This window comes from Falco peregrinus, chromosome 7, assembly GCF_023634155.1.
Source record: "Falco peregrinus isolate bFalPer1 chromosome 7, bFalPer1.pri, whole genome shotgun sequence".
Taxonomy (NCBI): Eukaryota; Metazoa; Chordata; class Aves; order Falconiformes; family Falconidae; genus Falco; species Falco peregrinus.
Window position 1 is genome coordinate 41,777,613 of NC_073727.1, and position 21,105 is coordinate 41,798,717.

The 21,105-nt window shown below is 42.6% G+C and overlaps 1 protein-coding gene across 3 annotated transcripts in view; it reads left to right on the forward strand.

Annotated features, from left to right (window-relative positions):
• The window catches only part of AIG1 (androgen induced 1), a 127,976-nt gene that overhangs the window by 102,415 nt on the left and 4,456 nt on the right, over positions 1-21,105 (forward strand). For all 3 annotated transcript variants that reach the window (XM_055809590.1, XM_005230172.4, XM_027796608.2), the window contains one exon: positions 11,973-12,088. In XM_055809590.1, coding sequence (XP_055665565.1) covers positions 11,973-12,088 — 116 coding nt within the window. The remainder of the gene's footprint in view (positions 1-11,972; positions 12,089-21,105) is intronic.

Below are 21,105 nucleotides of genomic sequence, written 5' to 3' on the forward strand. Positions count from 1 at the left end.
ATTGTGCACATATAATCCTTTAGACTTAAACAGTTGATCAAGTCTGGGACTAAGTCTGGTTCCAGTCACACCCAATCTCCCCTCTGAGAAGTAGTTTAGAATGCAAGCTTCGGAATGAAGTGTAATTTCTGAACCTCATGACTCAATGGGAGGTGCTCCCTGACAATTTTGTCTGACCCCATCTTCTCTATGCAGTAAATTATCAAGTATACCTTGCCATTGAATCTTGTTAAACTGCTGTCACATCTGCTATCAAACTTTGTTAAATCGCTGTTTTATATTGATAAACACATTGCTAGTTCTGTGTTCAGAGTGAAGTGCATCACTCCATCCACAACACTTTTCCAAGCCCCCTGCCCAAGCAGGGTCAGCTAGAGCCGATGGCCTAGGACTGTGTCTGGTCAGGTTTTGAATATCACCAAGGATGGAAACTCCACGATCTCTCTGGGCAACCACTTTCAGTGTCTGATCACCCAAACAGTTAAAAAAGATATCTATTATGTTTAAAGAAAAAGTTTCATGAATGACTTGCATCTGTGGGCGACCTCAGTCCCAAAACCAGCACCATCCCCCAGCGCAGAAGGATACATAGCAAAACTTTACAGATGACTGATTGTACAGCTTTATGAGCAGGTGCTACAAAGGAAGTTCTGCCTTGAATCCCTTTGACAATAGGGGAATACAGATACATTTTCTAGTACCAGAAAAATGCATTATGATACTACAAGTCTCACCAAACTTCTCAGACCACATTCAGCAGGGTCCTGGGAAGGAGACCAAGGGGTACCTCACATTAACTACTTTGGACCTCAGTATATTGCTGGGAAGCTGGAGGAGAAGTCCTTGAGACTCTTATTCCATGACAGGACCTGCAACACCAGGCAGAGTAAGAAGTCCTCCTTCCTCCAGGGCTCTCCAGAGTCTGAGACATGAGACCACGCATCCTATCGCAGCCCTCCCGCTCACCTGCTGCCCTCCCAGGAACCATCACCTTACACATGCAATAGTTCTGCTCCCTTCCTTGCCTGGAAGAATGCTACCATGTGGTAAGAAGAATCATATCTCATCTCCAGCTGTTCCTTTTTCACATCTGAAATAGAAAAGCCATGCAGGTCACTGACAGCTCAAGGAGATCAGCCTGGCTGGGGACAGAGCTGTTAGTGAGGGAAGCAGAGACAGGCATATCAAGGTTAAGCTGAACAGAAAAAATCAGGACAAACTCTGCAAGACAACCCAGAGAAGCCCATAGCATTAATACTATGGATATCACAGCTCCACTGCAACCTGATCGCCTTGGAGCCCTTTGATCCCACATGCATTCAGTATCACTGTCCTCTTGTGATGCTCATATATTGCCCATCACAGCAGTCCTCAAACAGGTGCTTGACAGCAGGAAATAGGAGGCCAATTCCCATTAAAAGATTTATTGAGCTGTGCACTATCTGCATTAAAGTAAGATTACTTATGTTTGCAGAGTTCAGAAGTCAAAAATAGTAAGGAAATGTGAAAGATAAACTCTACAGCAGTGTTAACATCAGTTTTGTTTACATCCTCTGCTTTACAGTATTCATTAAATATGTACAGAAGTACATTTCTGTATGATATCAATGTTCATATTTACCAAGAAAAACAGGTAAATAGAAATGTGTTCTATGTAATGAATGCGATTGAATTTTGCTGTAAATGAAAACATCGTTTCTTGTTTGCTGACACTTGAGACCATAACTATATGAGTTACATGATGTATAGTTTGTCTTCACATCTCATCACTTGGCAGGGTTGGTTCACAGAAGATGTGAATGCCTTAGTTCAAGCATGGATGAAAGGCAAAACACCTGCCAGTCTCTGAATACATTCCTCTTCCCCCACCCTTCTCCCCAAATGTGTACCTTTTCGTGCTTGTCTAAACCACACTTTAGCCATGCAGCTTATTTGGGTTTTAGAAAGATGTGACGTTATCAGGATTCATATGTATTTAAGAACAAGGGCAAACACTTTCTTGCATACTAAACTGGTTAACACTGAGATCTTTCTCAGTCTAAGCATGTATACACGTGATTTAATGTGATTCCATTTGTAAAAAGTATGCCACCCTCTTGAGACCCTTGTAGTTATCTGCTTTCAATTACATTTGAAGTATTCCGAAAGTCTCCTATACTAATCCCATCCAAGTTGGAAGCCACATAGCTCATGCATGAGGCTGTCAAACATGAGTAGTTGCAGATGTCAGTGCACCAGTGGCAGGAATCCAGAAAGATAGATCAAGGCTTAGTCACTGAAAAATACATGCCAGCACATCTCAAGATACATAGCATTGTAGCACCTCATGAGGAAAACGTGTCGTGACAGGAAATCAATAACCTCTTGGAGGCGATCTGTTTTTGAAATATTCTTGATTAATTATGCCAGGGTGTGTTTGGCAACTTTGCCTGATCCAGCATTAACCTAATGCCTTTTGCATGAAGCACTATTGTAACTAGTCTCATAAGTCAAATCTGATGGTTCAAGTCAGGTTTTAAAGGGTCAGGTTATAGATTTTGTAATGTCTTTGTGTCCGACATTGCTGCCTTTACAGTGGTGTGTAGGCTTTTGCTATCAATCAAAATAACAATTGTTTTAACATGAACAATAGCATTTAGGACTAATTGCATATGAAGCAGAACGATTCTCCTAAATAAAGTATGTAAAACAAGTAGGGAATGTCAGTGTGTTTTCATGACAGAAGACCCTAGTTCAGGATGTTCCCCAAGCTTGTTTGCTTGTGTGCCTTCTTTGCAGAGAAGCAGCTCCGGGAGACACATGAGCAAGGCTGCACTTCCATCTTTCTTCCCCTGCCTTCCTGCACAAACTCGTGTTCCCCCCACAACAAGTTTTCCAGTCATGGAACGTATGCTGTCCCGTCTGTCTAGCAACCAATGCAAGACCCCAGCTCGTGCCTGCTGCCTTGCCTACACCCATACCACATACCCTGTTGTCCCTGCACCCCAACACATGCTGGTGCCTTACACACCCACTGAGTGCTCTCACTCTTGGTCTTACTAACCGTGTGGTGCCTCTAGACCCTGCCTTGGCCTGGCTGCTGCATCCTGAGCACAGAGTGCAAGACCTCTTCTTTTCTTTTTCCTGCAGCAGGTGCTGTCAGCAAAGCTGGGTGCAGAGCTGGGGGCCGCCTTGGTGCCTGGCCATGGCTTATCACTGGTCATCGGGTCTCTCGGCAGTAGCTGCCAGTGTCCAGTGGCTGCTGCACAGCCTGGCCCCGTGCCATTGCACAGGCTGGAGGAACGCAGAGCTGATGCTAGCGCAGCACTTTGGCCAGGGGCATGGGCACCGTTACCCAAGCAGCTCTTCCTCATGCACCTCTGCCTCACAGTGGAGTACATGCGCTTCAGAAGATGCAGGGCAATGCACATGAAGCAGAACTGGTTACAGACAGATGGCTGGCTGCAGTAATGAGAGCACACTCGCATTAGTCTGCCGCTGCTTTCTGTAATATGAAAACAAAAAGCTTAGGAGGTTACGTCCTCTAGAGTTATTTATTAGAGGAGTTTACATGTGTAATATAAAGAACTAATTAAACAAAGATAATGACAATGACTGTGAGATAACTTGTTCAAACCGAGTTGCAGATAGTTGCAGTTACCATGTGGTAGGCCAGAGTTTGACCTTTGGCTACCTCACATGCACAACACCCAATAAATCCACCTCCTCAGTAACCTTTTCCAAGATTTTAAATTTCCGAAAAGCGTCAAAGAGCCACCATTTGAAAAAGAAACTGCCAAATAATGGTTTCTTGATTTTCCCAAATGTGGAATTTCTTTCCCCAAATTATACTGGCTCAAAGCCCGGGACAAGCAATATTCAGCCCTGGACCAGTGACAGATTGAGGGTCCAATGTCTTCAGGTTAGAAAGAGGATACTTTGGCTATCATGAAGCCAAAAATATCCTTCTATGAAAGCCTTAGTGCTATCCCTGGGAGACTGCCAGATATTAGAATTTAACATGGCACATTTTATGTACAGATAAACTTTTCAAGTCAAAGAGATTTAGAAAATGTATTGATACGCATTATTTTCTCCTTTTGGGGCCTCTGCAGTTAGACTCATGTTATGGAAGGATTTGGCTTTTCAAGGGGAGGAATACTATTTTCCATTGGAGTAAAATTATTTTAAAGCATTGCTAAATTACATCTGCAAGGGTTTTTTTGTGATTTTTGTGCTAAGAATACATGAGGTTCAATGACTTTACTAGCACTTTTTCAGCATGACCTGCATAAGCAGTCAACATTCATTCATGCAAATTAAATCTTGATGATACATCTAAGTATGTGTGTGTGTGCATAAACATTGGTTTTAAGGATAATTGTAAGAGACAAGAGTATATTTCTTTGCCTAGATAAAACTTTTTGCAAATAGTAGTTGAAGAAATTCTAGGGCAAGTGTTTTAACTTGTAAGAGGCAAATAGGTTGAACAAAACATGTAGAAAAATTACTTTGCATAACATTGTGATTAACGAGTGATCCTTGCACAGGATGTATGTGTGTGTATGTTCCACACTGTTAGTGGTGTGATTTTTCCAAGGATTTAGTGGCAGAAATAAGGATTTGAAGTTGAAAGTAAACTGGGGTTTGCAGGATTTGCTCAGCCGTGGCTGAGTGCAGAGAACCTGGGCTATGTCGATTCCCTTGTATTTTAACAAAGTCTCCTGATGGTAGTGCAGTGTGTATTGCCAGGAGCTGACTGGGGAGTCTGGGCACAGCACGGAAAGAACAGAAAGACTAGCTAACTGATCCCAGCAGAAGGAGAGAGGTGACTTACGTGACACTGCACTTTGCATGTGTTTAATGATATCTGGATACATGACATGCATTTGAAGTGGTTATATTGAATTATACAAAGTTAAAGAAAATCAATCATGTAGCAATGCTGTTCCATTTGGCAACATGGCACTGTTTTTGCGAATTTTTATATACCAGATGTGCCATGTCCTGTCCTGTCTCGTCCCTGTCATCATCTTGTTCCAAGTCCAAGTGACCAAGATTTTGATGTGTCGAGTTAAGGCATTATCTGTGCCTGCCAAACATATTGATGCTTCAGTATGGTGGTGATGTTTCAATATGGACCTGTGGTGACTGAAAGAGACCAAGTCAGAAGCGAAGATGCGTCACCTGGGGAGCTGCTGAATCAGGGCCAGGAAGGCACAGAGGGGTAACTTGGGCTGATAGGGTGGGAAGGAGCTTGAAGTAGCAGGAGGTGAGATGGGAGACAGGCAGACAGCCAGAGGGAGGCATTTGAAGAAGCCTTCAAAAGCAGAACCAGGACAGATCAAGGTAACAACTGAGAGATGCTGAAAAAGGCCAAGGTGTCTCAGAACTTGAATGAGTATATTGGCTTTCATACCAAATTTTTATTACTTCTCTATATGTGCTTACTTATCTTAGGCTGACACCCAGGAACGTAACTGAGGAATACGATGTGGTCCTTCATTCCTCCACAGCTACCCTACATGACCTCGAGTGAGGCATGCCATGTCCATCTTGCCCTCTTGCAAAATGGGGATAGGATATCCTGCCCCTGCAGATCGGGGCTGCTGTGAGGGTATGTTTAGTAACACATCTGAGGTGCTGAAGTGCTTCAGTGATCGGCACTGTGGAAATTCTATAGATAAACACCTATATATAACCTCCTTGAAACTAGTACAGTCACAGGAGTGAGATCACGTTGACACTGCTATTTCAATATATAGTATGTACTGCACGTGTCAGAAACAACGGGAACAAATCCATCAACATGAGGTGTGCATGGAGAAAGTGATACAACTCCTGTTAAGTCGGATATGCCAGGCCACTGTGTTTATCGGCAGAAAAGAGGAAAAGAGGGGGTAACTTTAAAGAGGAAGTGTTAATTTTCTTTTCTAAGAACTCTACACTCTTATACTGATTGAAAGTGTTTGGCTTGTGTTTGTTTTGTGGTGTTATTGGGTATCAGTCTTTGTTTAGATCATACAATACTTCTTCCTCCTTCCAACCTACAATAACAATTAACGAGCTGTCTGTGGCTGCCTTGGAGTGCATCTTGTGCATCAGTGTGTCTCAGTTAATAGTCATAATTTCTCATTTGTAAGAGGAAAAGTGCTACCAGCGCTTTCAGTCTCACAAGGGCTCAGACTCACTCAAGGTTTCCAATTTATTATGCACCCAGCTCTGATATCCTGCTGCTCTCTTTATGGATTAGGCTGCCTTGGTGGAAGGTATCATCCTTCAGATGACACATAAATACTCTCTTGCCAGCTGTTCCTTTCTCAGAAGTTTCTCGACGAGTAAATCATAATCATGCCCCTTGTTTTACTAGTTTCTGGTCTGGTTATCCACATTAGTCTGCTAGGAGCATGCAGAAAATGGAGCTTTATTACTGCTGTTACTCTACAAATGGCGCTGTCTACAACTGTAGGGATTTTTAGGCCTATTATTATTGGTTTCGAAGGTGGATACACCAGTAGTGGTTTTAAATCAAGAGGAACCGGCATAGGTCATTTTACTGGTCGTTTCTGTAAAACCTTTAATCTCAAGGTGCTGCACAAACCCCCGAGAGGTAAGAAGGAGATGCAGCCAGATTGCTTCACTCGTTCTGATACGCAGCAGCTGTTTAACAACATGTAATCTGGTTTTGAGCTCAGGAAAAAAAAAAAAAAAAAAAAAAAGTGAAGGGTAACACCCTGCTGATGGAAACTAGGTTTTATAGAGGAATTGAGAAAGACAGAAAGCAGAGGCAGCCGGCAGACGCAGCAGTTTGCACAGCAGGGTGCAAGTGAGGGAGTTCCCATCACATTTGTACCAGTGCCAGCCCAGGGCACAGTGGCAGTGTGCTGCAGGGCACTTTCCCCAGCAGATGCTGGAGCAGCTGCCCCTGCCAGGGCAGAGGCTTGGTCACAGACACAGCTTTGGGTGGCTGATGCAACCCTCCAGGTCCCGGGCTGCACCAGTTCTGTGGGTGAAGACCCACCTGCAGCCTTCTTGTTCCCAGGGAGCACCAGCACTTACAGGACCCTCCCAGTCCATCAGTTAAAATGCTGGTGACAGCAAAGCTGCGAGGCCCTTTTGCTTATCACCGGGCTTTCGCTGCCCCTTAAGAGCGTGGGCTGAATGTCATGCCGAAGCCCTCTCAACAGAGGTCCATGGTATTTCCTTTGTACTAAAATATCCTGTACCCTGTAGTTTTCAGTCTGATTGAGTAACAAGTCACAGTCTTCTGTTGGTTGAAATGAACTATAATCACAACTTACACGATCCCCAAATGGTTTCACCACCCTGCAGAACTTGGACTCCTTGTTGTAAAGGTAGTTTTGAAGAGTCTCTGCAGATCAGGACTGACTTGGGAAGAAAACACTGCCGTGTTTATGCTAAGGACAGAAGATACCGATACACAAAGCTGTCAAAGGTACTGTTTAGCACCTTTTGAAAAGCTTTAACATTCCATTTAAAACACAGGGGAGGAGAAAAGGCCAAGGAAGGTTTTGATAAAAACAGTGTTAAAAAAAAACAGCACTTACTGGTTGGAAGATAAAATATATAACCAGGCTTTCAAGAATGAGCACTTAATTTGCCTAAAGGCTATTACAGAACTCATTTTTAATGTACCTGATTTGCATAAAATCTTTTTTTCCAGCTACCTGTTGCAGCACACACATAAAATGGGGAAGCACAGTCCTCCATCAAAGCTCAGTTTCTTAAGCCAACACTACAATGCACTGCCTACTTGTAATGTGACTTTCCAGTCTCAAATGTCTTTAGGCACATATATACCATGTAGGGGGCTTGCTATGTATTTTAAGAGTATCTTTTGAAGAGTTACTAATGAGCAGAGTTTCTCTCAGGAAGCAGTGGCGGTGGTTCCAGGAGTTAATCCACCTGTAGCCCTTGGGGTGGCTTTTTTTGCAGTGTGTACTAATTCAGCTTCACTTGAAGGCTGTTGCTTTGGAGTCAGTCTCCAGAGTGTTTTCTGGATTAAATTCTCCATATGATAACCTTCCTGCAAATTCCACCCTCAGTTCCTCTCTGTTTTCATGCATCATTACAAGCAGTTGAAGACTTAGCAAGCCAAATTTCTTCCCCACTTGTAGATGATGGGACCTTGGGAAGCAGTGCCGTGTGGTGGATACAAAATGGGGAGGAAATTTCAGCTTGCTGCTCTGCAGAGACCAGCACTTGCTAGCAGACCTAGCAAGTGTAAAGATCTGTCAAAGCAAAGGGCAGTGGCAGGGACAGGCAGGGACAGGGCGGGAGGGGTCTTGAGCAGGATGATGCTGTGGCTGGGTAATGGGGCTTATGGCCATGCTTCAACTCACAAGGTGGTTGTGGTAGATGGATCCTTCAGGGAGGAGTTAACAATAGGTCTGAGGGTCACTGCCTTGGCACTTCAGAGAAAAAGGCATTTGTGGCTGGGAGGGCACCTTGGTGGGTAGCACCGCAGTCGCACCAGGAGAAGCTGTCGGGGTACGTTTTCTTTCAGGTAGATGCAGTTACTGAGCCCAGGCTAAGAGCTACTGCTAACGACAGAGTTCATTAGCTCCCTCACTGCTGCCCGGGCAGGGCTGAGGGCTACCCCTGAGCCTGCGGACACTGCGGGGCTCACAAGCAGAGTGGTGCCATCCCAGCTGGTGGAGATGGTGCTCCCTGACGTACCCACAGTATTGCTCAGCACAAATCTCTGGTGTCAGCACAGTCATACAGGCAGAACTGTCTCACAGGAGTAGCTGGTCTCAGTGGGAGCAGAACAAAATGTCCAGGTAAAAATGCAGCTTTGCTTAGAAGTACTTAATCCATAAAAAAAGTATATAGCGTTGATTACTAGTGCTAGCATAGTTTACTACTATGATAATACGATACTAGTCATTGTACTCTGATTATAAATTTGCCCTTTTCTTAAAGACTTTAAATGATGCAAAATAACAGTGACTGGAAAGCTGTTACAGCAGCTAATCATCCTTGCCATTTAAACCTCTTGTTACTTAAAGTTCCTCATTCCTCAGTCTTCTGTCAAATAAGGCCCTGGAGATACCTTGACAAACAAGGTGAGACATGTTGTGTTGTCCTCCTGCCTGCCAGTTAAGTAAAAGGGAGCAGTCCCAGAGATACCACTCAGGCATCTTTGATTGGCACAGCGTGATCTTTAATGAACAGATCAAGGCGGCATCAATGGTATTTTCTCTCTAAGCCTCAGCTTCCCATTGGCCCAAGTTTATTCAGAAATCAGGTGGCAAACACGTCAAGGGGTGTGAAATTTCTGGCCACCTGCAGCTTTCCCAGCCCTGATGGATCCCACTGCAAGCACATTTGACCCCTGCTCACCTTCACTAGGCTTCAGTCCAGGTGCCAATCTGATTAAAATTTGGTATTTTTAGTTCCAGAGTTTTAATTGGCACTGTTTGACAGAAGGTATCCCTGCCTACAAATTTTCATGTTTTTTAAATTAAGGTTCTTGGAGAGGCTGAAGTGTAGGAAAGGGAAATTCTATCGTGGTTGTCGTTTGGGTCAAACATCTGAAACAGCTTTTTAGAGTGGCAGTTTCACTAGAACGTTTGGAACCGAAGTTCATACTCTGGATTTGTAAAACTGCAGTGATTGCGGGTAGCATCGCCATTTGCCATAACAGGCAAAGATTAAAAATACACATCTCTGATTTTCTCCTTACACTTTACTTCTAAGAGGATTTTGGACACAAACTCTTTAGTGATACAGCTCATTATCCTGTTACCCCAACCCCTCCACTTACCTTTAGAAAAGAGCAGAAGGGAGAATTCAGGAAAATAATGATCTATTTTATTATATTACCACAGGAACTGGGAGGAGGGAAAGGAGAAGACTCTAGATTACGGGTTGATTGCTGAAATTATTTAAACTACTTTTTAATTGGCAAGCTGTTGAGTTGTTATCATCAATAAAGAGCGCATCAGCAAGCAGTATCTAAAGTGGTAAACATTTCAGCCGAGAAGCAGAGCTCAGAAGCTCTGTAACCGTCATTCATATAGTGAAGATTTAAGATTAAGTGACTGGATCACAAGAATACATCGTACAAGGAATATCAGGGGTGGGGGTTGGAGTTAATAGTCTTTGTTGTCTTCTGTTTTTTTCTCTGAAGAATTTATGGAGGCAGGGCAGAAGGCAGCCTCCAGCCGCCCTGCTTTGGCGGCTGTGCCGAGTGAGGTACCTTTTCCATACAGATGCAAGACATGCAGGTGAATCTCCAGGGCTTGCTTTGCTGTCAGTCCCTATTAATGGACTATGAAAGTCCTGCACAGTTTGTAGACCTCTCATCTAATAGTGGGCACTTCACATCGCAGACCACATGTAAAACATCTTTGCATTCCCTTGAAGCTGATTTATACTGTTTAAGGGATGGGGGTGGAACAAGTTGTTAGAAGATGAAGAAATTGAAAGCTCCCCTGACTGCTGTATTATCCACCTGACATTCTCCAAATGCTAGTCATTAATTACTAATGCCTTGAAAATCGGAGCAGTTACCCAATTCAAATTATGTTACATCTCTGAGCCAGAGCATTTCCATTATCTTATCATCTCCCATTCAAACAATTCTTACTTCTCCACAGTTCTTAAAGGCTCAGACCCCACTCTTGTTTCCTCTCATTTGGACCTGTTATCCACGCAAGGGTATTTCTACTCCATGCCTGTCCTGTCTTCACATTGGTGAAAATCAGTGTGGGTTTACAGGATAATTATTACAAACTTGCAAATCCAGACTTCTAGCTCCCCCCAGAACTAATTGTGCACATCTGATGGCAGAGCTTGGCCAGCATAAGCCATAACCTTCTTTTCCAGTTGGTGATCAAGTGCTTGGGGAAGGATGGAACCTGGTTTAGGGCTTAGGCTACCCTTGCAATCCTTGCACCTGCAGACTCCCTGTGGACTGGGCAGGAGAGTTCACAGTCACACCAAGCCCCAGAGCCAAGCTCTCAACCAAAGTAATTCCCTTTAGACACCAGCGATAACTTGGCCCCATGGTGGCAAGGCAGAGTATGTTTCTGGAGTCACCAGTAATGCTCGTCCTAGGTGAGCTGGGTATCCAGAAATGATGGGGTTTATTTTCTGGCACATTTGTTTTTCACTTACGTATATTTCATGCCTGCCAGCACTCTGAAATCTAGACATCAAGTGTTGGGGGCAGGCTAGCTGCAATTTTTCATGCTGCTGACATTAATTGGATGAACAGACCTTCTCAGAAGGGGCAGTGTAGGAATGTGTATGGGAAAATGACAAAATAAGGAGTTTCACAGCTAAATAAAGACAAGTGGCTGGAAATGGTTTTTACAGCTTTGGCTTTCATATGTTTCATTTGGGAATCTAAAACCATTTTGCACAGCAACTAGGAAATTAAGATTCACAACACCTTTCTGAAGAAGATAATTGCTCCTGTCTTACAGACGGAGGAACAGAGGTATTGAGGCTATCATTTGAAAATATGTCCCCGGTTTTCAAGTCCCTAGATTGAGATACATTTAAACCTAATTCTCAGAAGCATTAAACACCTCCATTTATATTCATTCATTTGGCATTGTTTGTGCTTAGAGTCTCTGAAAATCAGATGCATTGCCTCCTAACTTGACTGGTCAAAATAACCAAGGTGATGTGGCAAACTGCAAGGCCAGACTGGGACTGGGACCCTCATGCCACATCCCATTTTCACTCACTGACTATCTGCTTTGGATTCCTGGACAAAAGGAAAAGCACGTTCTGCGCACTCAGTTTTCCTCTGCTCTCTCAAACAATTGGACGTTATAGCTATGATATTGTTTGGGTTATTGATCAACTTTATGTAGAGTCATTTTACCTTGTCTTTCTAACCTGCAAGAAATTGTCTTCAGATTTTTGTGACGAAGATTCTTATTGTAGATCTAGCATGGAAATGCAGTGAGAATCATTTGTATCACCTGGTTTCCCCGTTGTTTTGTTTTTTTCAGCATACAACAGTTTTGCCCTTTGTATTAATCGAGATGAGAACAACACATCATCAGTATCCCAGCAGGAGCTGTGGACTGGCTGCAGTGTGCACCTTCGCTGTTGGCTATATTTTATGGTAAGGACTATACACACTGTGTTTTCATATCGTATTGGGGGTTTTGTACTGCTAAATTTGGGCACATATTTCATTATGGATATAATCGCTAACAGATTCACGCTGCATGCCTCGTTTGGTCCAAGACCTGGGCTTTGTCTGGTTTCCCCAGATGCTTATATTTTTAGAAAGTATATGCCAAACCTCACACAACAGGAATTTGTTGAACAATCCCATGTAAGCAGTGGTCTTTCCAAGGGTACATTTTTCAAGCTTTTTTTAAGCTAAATGTTTTTCTTGGACCTTAGTTTTATTGCTTAGGGTTTTTGTTCTATCAAATAAAGTTGAGAATAGGCAAATGATTTCCTGTATCACTATTTAAGTGGCAACAGAAAAGATAGAATATTTTCTTCTTTACTACTTCATAAATTCTTTCTGTAAAATTGATTACAGAATAAGCCAGTAATCCAAACACTCTGAAGTGTGTTTTAAAAAATGCAAATGTTTGTGAAAAATTAAACTAAAACAGAAATAACCTTTCTTATACAACATTAAATTAAGTCTTTGGGCAGTTTCTATTCAAACACCTGACTTAAGGGACAGAATTAATTTACTTTGGTCATTCTAGCATTTTATTTTTCATGAAACCTTTTATTTACAATGCTTCTTTGATACCATCTATCCTTTATCCTTTCTGCAAACATTTCATGATGACATGTTCACTTCTCATATGATTTCTTCTCACCTCACAACACCCTTCCCTCAGCTAAGGGGGTATTTTCCAAAATTTTGGATAATACTGCTTTTTCCACCAGTCAAGTGAGATGAAACTAATGAGAGGCACACAGGCTCAAGGCAGTACTGTCGTACTGCTTCAACAATGCAGCTTACCCCTTCGGTCCAATGAAACAGAGGCCATTACTCATACACAGCCACGCACACTGAGTGATCATAAAATGCTAGTAATCCAGCTGAAGTGGGATGTTTTGTCCCAGGACAACAGTCACATTCTGCCATTTGCTTTTATAAACATACATATTCTTCTTAAAAAGGAGTAATATTTGTAATTGTAACATAAGGACAGCCTCATGCAAAAAGGCACGTAGTGATTCCTTCAGGAGAAAGTAGTTTGGGGGTTTTTTTACCCCATATATAATAATAGGTAACTGTGATACTTCACAACCTTCCTCTGAAGGGTACCTGGAGACGGGCTGGCAGAATTACTGTACCTGTGATCTGACCTCCTGTGGCAAATCCTTCTTTTCTCAAAATGATCTGAGTAGACAGATGCATTAGTATTCAATAGGAACAGCAAATTGAAACAGTCCAGTTCTGCAAGTGAAATAAGATGAGATGTTTTAAGAATCTGTTACAGTATCAGTGTGATACTCCTATGGCATGATCCTGCCTACTACAGTGCATCTGCATCCTACAGCTGCAAGTGCAAGGTAAAAGGAAATTGTAGGACAAGTGAAGCAGGGGAAGAATATTCTGTATTAAGAAATTAACTACTAAGCAGATACTCAATTACAGCCTGTGATCATCTCCCTTCGCTGATTTATTGGTTTTGTCTGCATGTACATTATTTCCAAACTGGATTGGGCTAATCTCAAGTGGACTCACCTTCTTCCAAGTTGTGATTTCTCTAAAGATGGTCTGAGACATTTGTTTGTTCAGCCTAAAGGTCATCTTGCTAAATTTTGCACTTGTAGCCCATTTCTCTGGCTACTTCTGTGAAAGAAGGCGTTTGTGGAAGACTGGAGGCAGACACAAGCTACACTGTGCCATCATCTGCAAGTTCTGCATGTCTTCAGCCTGCAAGTGTTATTGAAGTTACCAATACAGTGTATCTCAAGTTCACAGGTTGGAAAAATCTATCAGAAAGTGTGAAAAGTGAGAGTTTTCTCATCCTTCTCACTCGGAGCATGCCTGCCTTTCATAGATGAAGTCCACTATCTTCCTGCTGCTAAGTGACCACATTGAAGTAAAGACCTTAATCACTCAGTGGGTTTCAAATTACTTATGTCCAATTTACTGCCCTTGGTGTACCATTTAGACACCTCAAGGGTAGCACAGTGCATCAAAATGAGACCTGCAAATGACCTAGTTACATATAGCCTGGTGGAATTTCCTTCCTTTGTACCTTTGGTTGTCCATGGGTCCCCTGCTGGGGCTCAGTTCTTGGTTTATGGTTTTTTGCTAAGAAGTTAGGGATCTGCTGCTTCAGAATTTGTCCTTCTCCTACAGCGTTTTTTCCTCACCAGAAGTGTTTTCACTGCACCTCTCTCAGTATAAAGTGGAGACAGTTGCTAATCAGATGTACTCTGTGTTTTGCCCTTGTATTTTGAACTCTCTCTCCACCTGAGCTGAAACCTTCAACCCGTGCTACATGATTTATGTATCACATCTCACTTTGTACTGTAAAGGAGCATACGGGAAGATATTGATTAGGTTTGATTCTGTTAACGCATTTTTTTCAACTCCACGTAGAGGAGAGCTTCTGTTATAAATGAGAAAACAGGCAAACAATTCTGAAAGAATTGCTGAAGTTGGAAGAACATAGCTGAAAAACTTGATAGCCCCTGAGCATTATTCAGAGACGTTATCTGAGAAACTTCCTTTCCTGAAGAGTAAAACTTTTTTTTTTTTTTTTTTGCATTCTCTCCCTTCAGTCAGAGAGCATTTGAGTAGGCACACTTAGCTCATGTGCTTTCTGTGAGGGGGAGCTCTCCCTTGCTCTTAAGGAACTGTGCTCAGGCAGAGCATTCACAGATTTGCATTGCCTGTTGCAGACCATACATGGACTTTCAGGATCAAGGCCATGGGCTAAGATGGGGAAGGCCAGTTAGTTTTATTTAGTATGGCTTGAAAAGGTCACAAGTTGTATTGAATTGTTAAATCTAGACAGTGCTAAGAAAGCCCAAGAGCTTGCCAGTACTACTAGAAAATACTGCCAATGGGTGTATGGAGTTGGTTGTCAAGGAACAGAAAAGAGCCAGAAATGTGTTGCTCCCTGTAATAAGAATGACCTCATGGTAAGTAATATCAGAGTCTAATAGGTCCCTAAAATAAACTGAGACAAATACGTTTATTTTAGTTGGTTTTCTTGTTCCCTCTGCATTAGAGTGCTTGAGGATGCCAAAAAAACAGACCCTAAGAACCTGACTCCACTGTTCTAGCCATGCTGGGCTACGTGTTTGGGAGCAAAAGACTTGATGCTGCTCTCTTGCTGCTATCTCAAATCCACTAGGAGCTGCCTCCACATGTGCCAAGCTCGGACTTGCTTCATTCTTTCATTCTTTGATAAATCTAATTAAAGAGCTTAGGCACCTTTAAGCTTTCATTTCAAAATAAAGTTTCTCCTGAGGTGACTTTAGGAGAGTTCTGTAGATTTGCTGAGGGAGGCGTTTAGGCAGGGTAATTTGCTGAATTCTTCTTGAATGAATTTAAGAAAGGAATGTCCACTGAGAATTTGGAATGCATTTGAGATGGATGCTGTCAGCCTTGCCGTAGGATTTCCACTAGCAATTCTCTATAGAAGGAGAGGAAGATCAGAAGGAGTGGATGCTGGCAAAGGGATAAGGGATAACTGCTAGGACAAACCTTGACATTGAGAAGAGAGGGGTGGAGAGGCAGGGCGTGAAACTTGGTGGGAATTGGCAGCCATATTGATAAAGAAGGGCAAGACTGAGAAACCAGAAGGATTTCTGAGGTTGCTGGTGCCGATGGAGCCAGAGAGACACAGCACAGCTGTACTAGTGTGTGCTGAGGGTCTGTATGTGGGGGGTGTCATGAATGCATTTGGAAGTGATCACTGGGGACAGAAGTTCGGTAGAGAACAGAGGAATCAGTGGCTGGAGAAAAAGCAAGGGAAAAGTCCTTAAGGCAAGTAAAAGAGCTGAACCATGGGTTCGAAGAGAAATGGGTGAGGAGATGTGCAGCTCACAGGTCAGCAGCTTGAAAGCAGAAATCATGCAAATCAGTAGGAACGACTGGGAGGGGGAGAGAGAGACAGGCTTTGAAATCGGAGTGGAAGGCTGATGGAGAGGTGGGTGATAGATGAGACAATGCAGAGGAGGAGAAAAGAGTTGCAGCCAGAGCTACTCAGAACAGGAAAGAGTAGGAAGAAGTAGAAGCAGCAGAAATAGGCCAAGAGAAGATTAGCGTCCCCTGTACCTGACCCAGAAGGAGGGTGGGAGAGCAGAAGTGCTTTCAGCAAGAGAAGGCTGCCTGGATCCTCAGCCTGTTAGGTCTGACATAGCCATTATGGACTGTTACATTCTGGCTCCCCTCCACCTCCACATCCTCAAATGTTTCAGTCAAAGCAACAGTACAATCACAGTTGACATGCATGGATAATACATTCTCACTTGCTTATGCAGCTCCTTAAAATATAGCTCAAGAAGGCATAGCAACTATTACTAAATTTAAAATGAAATATTATTTATCAAAATAGATCACTTGCAAAGATGACAACACCTTGCAGCAAATCATGAATCTGTGGAGTTTTCGTCTTTCTAGCTACCTGTACATAAACACAAATTTTTGCTAAAGTTTTTTTCATCTCAGAGGATGACCACAGTCATGCTGTGTATGTTTTGCATGTGACATTATTTGCAGCTGCAGTTTTCCAGGACTTGTCTTCTTCTGAAGGCATAACTACTCCATACCAGTAGCACAGTCCTATGACCCACGTACTGTCCAGCACCAGCCAGCTCAATGGAGAAGAATCCAGTGTAAGAAACTGGGTCAAGAGGGGGTGATTGCTGGTTTTTCCTAACTGATGTCTGCTTATTGAAGTTATTTTCAGGTCTTTAAAATTTCTAAAGAATGTACATTCGTAGTGTAGGTGACTTAGGCCTGGCTGGCTGGTGTCATAAGAAGCCCAGAACCTTAATGTGGCTGAGATCTTAGTAATTCTGATTAGATGCAGAACAAGTTGTCCTATGTTTGTGGGGCAGGGGAGAACAATCATAAAGATTTATGAAATGTGGCTCACATCAGTCAGTATTAGAAACCAAAAGTAGAACAGATTTAGTGTGGGTCATTGTGCTCCTGCCTCTGAAAGCACAAGGTTGGTCCCTACTCTATAACCACAAATGATGTGTTCATTCAAGTTTTGAATGACTCAGCTGCTATAAGCCTGTCATCTCCTTTGGGAGACATTCCACAATGTAATAGTTCTGGGTAAAGTTCTCACCTTTTGTGGAAAACAAAAAGAGTGATGCTAGGGTAGATCATGAAATAAAAGCACAGCAAATACCCACGTTCTGTTGTTTGGTAAAGAGTAACGCAATGGGAACTGGCCTAGGATTTGTTTGGGAGCAAAGATTCAGCCTTCCTTTCTGCCAGTCACTGGAAACACGAACAGCACAGAAGATGTGGGAAAGGATTTGCTGCTGGAAGAAATAACCAGAAGGGAACTGCCGTAGTAGGTCAGAGCAGTCATGTATCCAGGCTGTAGGTGTAGCCAATGTCAGATGCTTCAGGAGAAGATTTAGCAGGCCATTTTGGAGTAACCAGCCTGTAAGTTTTCTTCCAAAACCTATATCAAAAAGCAGATGATTGGATCCTTCAGTCTTGGTGGTTTATATACCTTGTACTCTTTGAACTTAAACATACTGTACACATTCTTATTGCTTATACAGTCTCCTGATTTCAGAAGCTTGCTAGAGTTGCATGGTACGGCCCAAAGAAGAGGAGTGGACTAAGAAGAGTGGACTATGATTTCCAAAATTGTACACTTCAAAACTTTTTTGAGTATCTTCATTTCAGTGATGTATCACAGAAAGATAAAGCATTCCAGAGGTTAATTAGGTATCATTCAGAATGATATTTCCATTATCAGATTTTAATTTCTGGTCTCTGAGTTCTGTTGAGGTGCCTCTTCTGTTATGAGAATGAGCCCTGGGACCTCTTCAGCCATTTTATGACATGCATTGTTGTTCTGTGTCCTCTCATTCACTGCTCTTGAAACATTACACAGCCCCTCATCTAATAGTTTCTGTTTCCAGAACACAGCACTGATTGTTGTTTGGCTGTGGACTTCACTGAAGAGCTCAGCTGGGGCAGGAAATGAGCAGAGACTTTCGGAGTTCAGCCCACAACGTACTGCCAGACTGTGATGCCTGTGCAAGTACGTTCAAACTCCTGTAGCTGAGGGCAGCCATCACGAAGGAACAACCATTTTCTGCAGCATGCCCCCCACTGCAAAATCCTTCGGGTGTTATGGTGATTTGCCATGATGTCCACGTGTCGGTCTTGCTTCTACCAGGACTAAATTTCACACATGCTGTTGTAACAGCTGCATTATTCAAAGCAACAGGTAGAGCACTTATAAACCACAAGGCTCCGAAAATTTTTTGTAGTTACTTTTCCTCATTAACAAAAGGTCTATGGCCAAAGAATAAATGTACATGTATCTTTTCTGCATAGTTTTCATTTCCTCCTGATTAATTTGATAGGAGAGATATGCAACATCTACTGTATACTAGAAGTGAAAAACAGCTACAAAGTCAAATTTTTGACAGATTTGTTAAAAAGAAGCAATATTGTGTGTTTTAAAATAGCTTTTTCTGATTTCTACACCAGCTGGTTGAAAATTTCCCAAAATCACTGCTTCTTTTAACAGACATTTTAATTTGAATACAATGTGCGAATATTTCCGTTCCTTCTTTTCTTACCAGTTATAACAAATGGCTAGATGAGCTCGATGATGTGCAACACATTCATCTTTGAAAACACACAGTTATGTCTATATGGACTGCCATGGAACCAAAACACAGGGAGGTTCAAGATAATTTTAACTTCTGAAAAGTAGCCGGTCCAGTTTTAGCTTAAACTTTTTCTCCTCAGTTTATTTTTGTCTAAATGACCTATTTTTTATACCTGTTCAATAACAGAGTCTTAAATTGGATCTAGATTTGCACTCCTAAGTAAATCTTAATGCATGCTCCCCTGTGCTTGTCTAATAATGAGGTTAGACAGGAACAATGACTACTAGAATTGCAATGTTGAAGGCATTCATTAACATCAGTAATCAGCAATCTTGTGTGGAAGCTTTATGCCTGCGTTGATCAGACCTTTATTGTGCGGCATCAAGATAGCTTGTATTCAAGCAGGAACCTAAGAAAGGCCATCAGGTGAGGTTTCCATGGCAGCAGCCATCCCTTTGTTGTTCCCGTTTGTGGTATAGACAATGCAGGAATAGCCAGTGTGTCACTGCTCAGCAGAGAGAAGGCTAACATTACTCCATCCCAAAGTAGTGAGCGGTGTGGTACAGCTCATTTTAAGAAAGATCAGGGTGGCTGCTCAGGTGGGTTTGTGACCATTGTTTCCCAAATGGCACTCGGTGCCTCCTGTGCTCAAAGCATGAGTTCCTGCGGTGTGACTGCACCAGGGGCAGGCGTATGACAGCTACGATGAACTCAGGAGCAGTGTCACCAAGCCATGAGTGGTCTCCTGCGCTGGGCGGCAGAGAACGGAGTGCCTGAGCTGTACTCAAAGACTCTGAACTAACCCAAGATCACCGACATTCGGGAGCTCATCAGTGACTCATTGGTTGGATTGAGAAAATATTTCCTCTTTCCAGCATAAATGCATTCTAGTAAATGCCTCTTCTGCTTGGTTCATGAAGTTGGCTGGGTAGGTGCAGTTTAGAATGTCCCTTGAAAAGTCCCTCTTAAAGGTGTTTTATAGTGCTGGGCAGTTTTATCACACCACAGAAAATAAGTGGAAAAGAAGCCCTGGCTTTTTTCCAAGTTTTTTCCTTGGAGCTTGTTTTTCACAGAATGATCATAAAACACAGGCAAATGAAACTGGAAAAGGTTAGGCAATAACAGACACTCCCTGCTAAGCCAGCCCAGGAGTGGAGATCCTCCCATTACCCTCTACCCAACTGCCCCATCTTCGTATTTTATCAAGAGGAGCATGGTATCCCCGGTTACCATGGGTTACACAGGAATCCTTTATTTTTTTCACAGATACCTCTGTCTTGTCAGGTTAATTCTGGAACAGAAGACTGTTGTGAAAAATAAATGTAAAGTACAGAGATCATTTTCCATATGTGAACTCATTTGGAGAAAGGGTTTTTAATTTGCATTTAGATCATGCAGATTAATTTACTGACACATGTAAATTCCTACATGAAGTGTCCAACTGTTAAGGGTTTGGCTGCAATAAAAGCTTTTCTAAGGAGGAGGGAAGCTATGACAACCATGTACATTTTCCAGGGTGTTAGAGAATCATTAAACAGAGATTCTGTATTCTCTGTGCGACAGGCATTTATGATCACAGTTTTGGGTGGACTTCTGTGTCTCTGTCCTTCAGGAACCTATGACTGTTGATCTAGTGATTGGAAGTCTTTCTTAAACAAACAGAAGTCTCAGAGAGGCAGAGATTTACATTCTGGAAGAGAGCCCAGCAGTTCTCAGGCCCCAGCATCTCTCCACTGAGCACTTGTCCCGGTTAGCCTCTGTGATGTTTGCTCGGTTGTTTGGCAGCATTTGCCTTTTTTAGCTTCCACCTACTGGAATGTATGGACTTGCTCTGCTCCCTCTGACTTCACCACTCACCACGTCAGATCCCAACGCAAAAGCTGTCCTTCAGAGGGTACAGGTGTCCACGGCAGTCACTCACAGTGAAACCACGTACCTGGAGGGCTTCTTCAGGCTGCTCTGCTTTTAAAGCTGACACCCTGTCTCTTGAGTTAGTGTACCAACAATCTCCACTGTAACTGAACACTAAAAATCTCTGTGTCACCAGCAAACTACCATCATTCCTTTTCCTTTACTGTATATTGAGCGTGGAGCTGGGCAGAATTTCACTGATGAGGTGGGGTTTTTGATTGTTTGGGTTTTTTTTTTAAATGTTTATCCTACCTGGAGAAAAATTGTTAGATCCCAAATGATACCAGGTAATGGAAAGAAAAGGAGGAGAAATCTAAAACACAGGTGCAGAAGAAATTATTCTTTCAAAATGAAGCTGAACCATATGTTCATATGAACAAACTCTGAAACTGATGCACTTGCCAGGTGTAG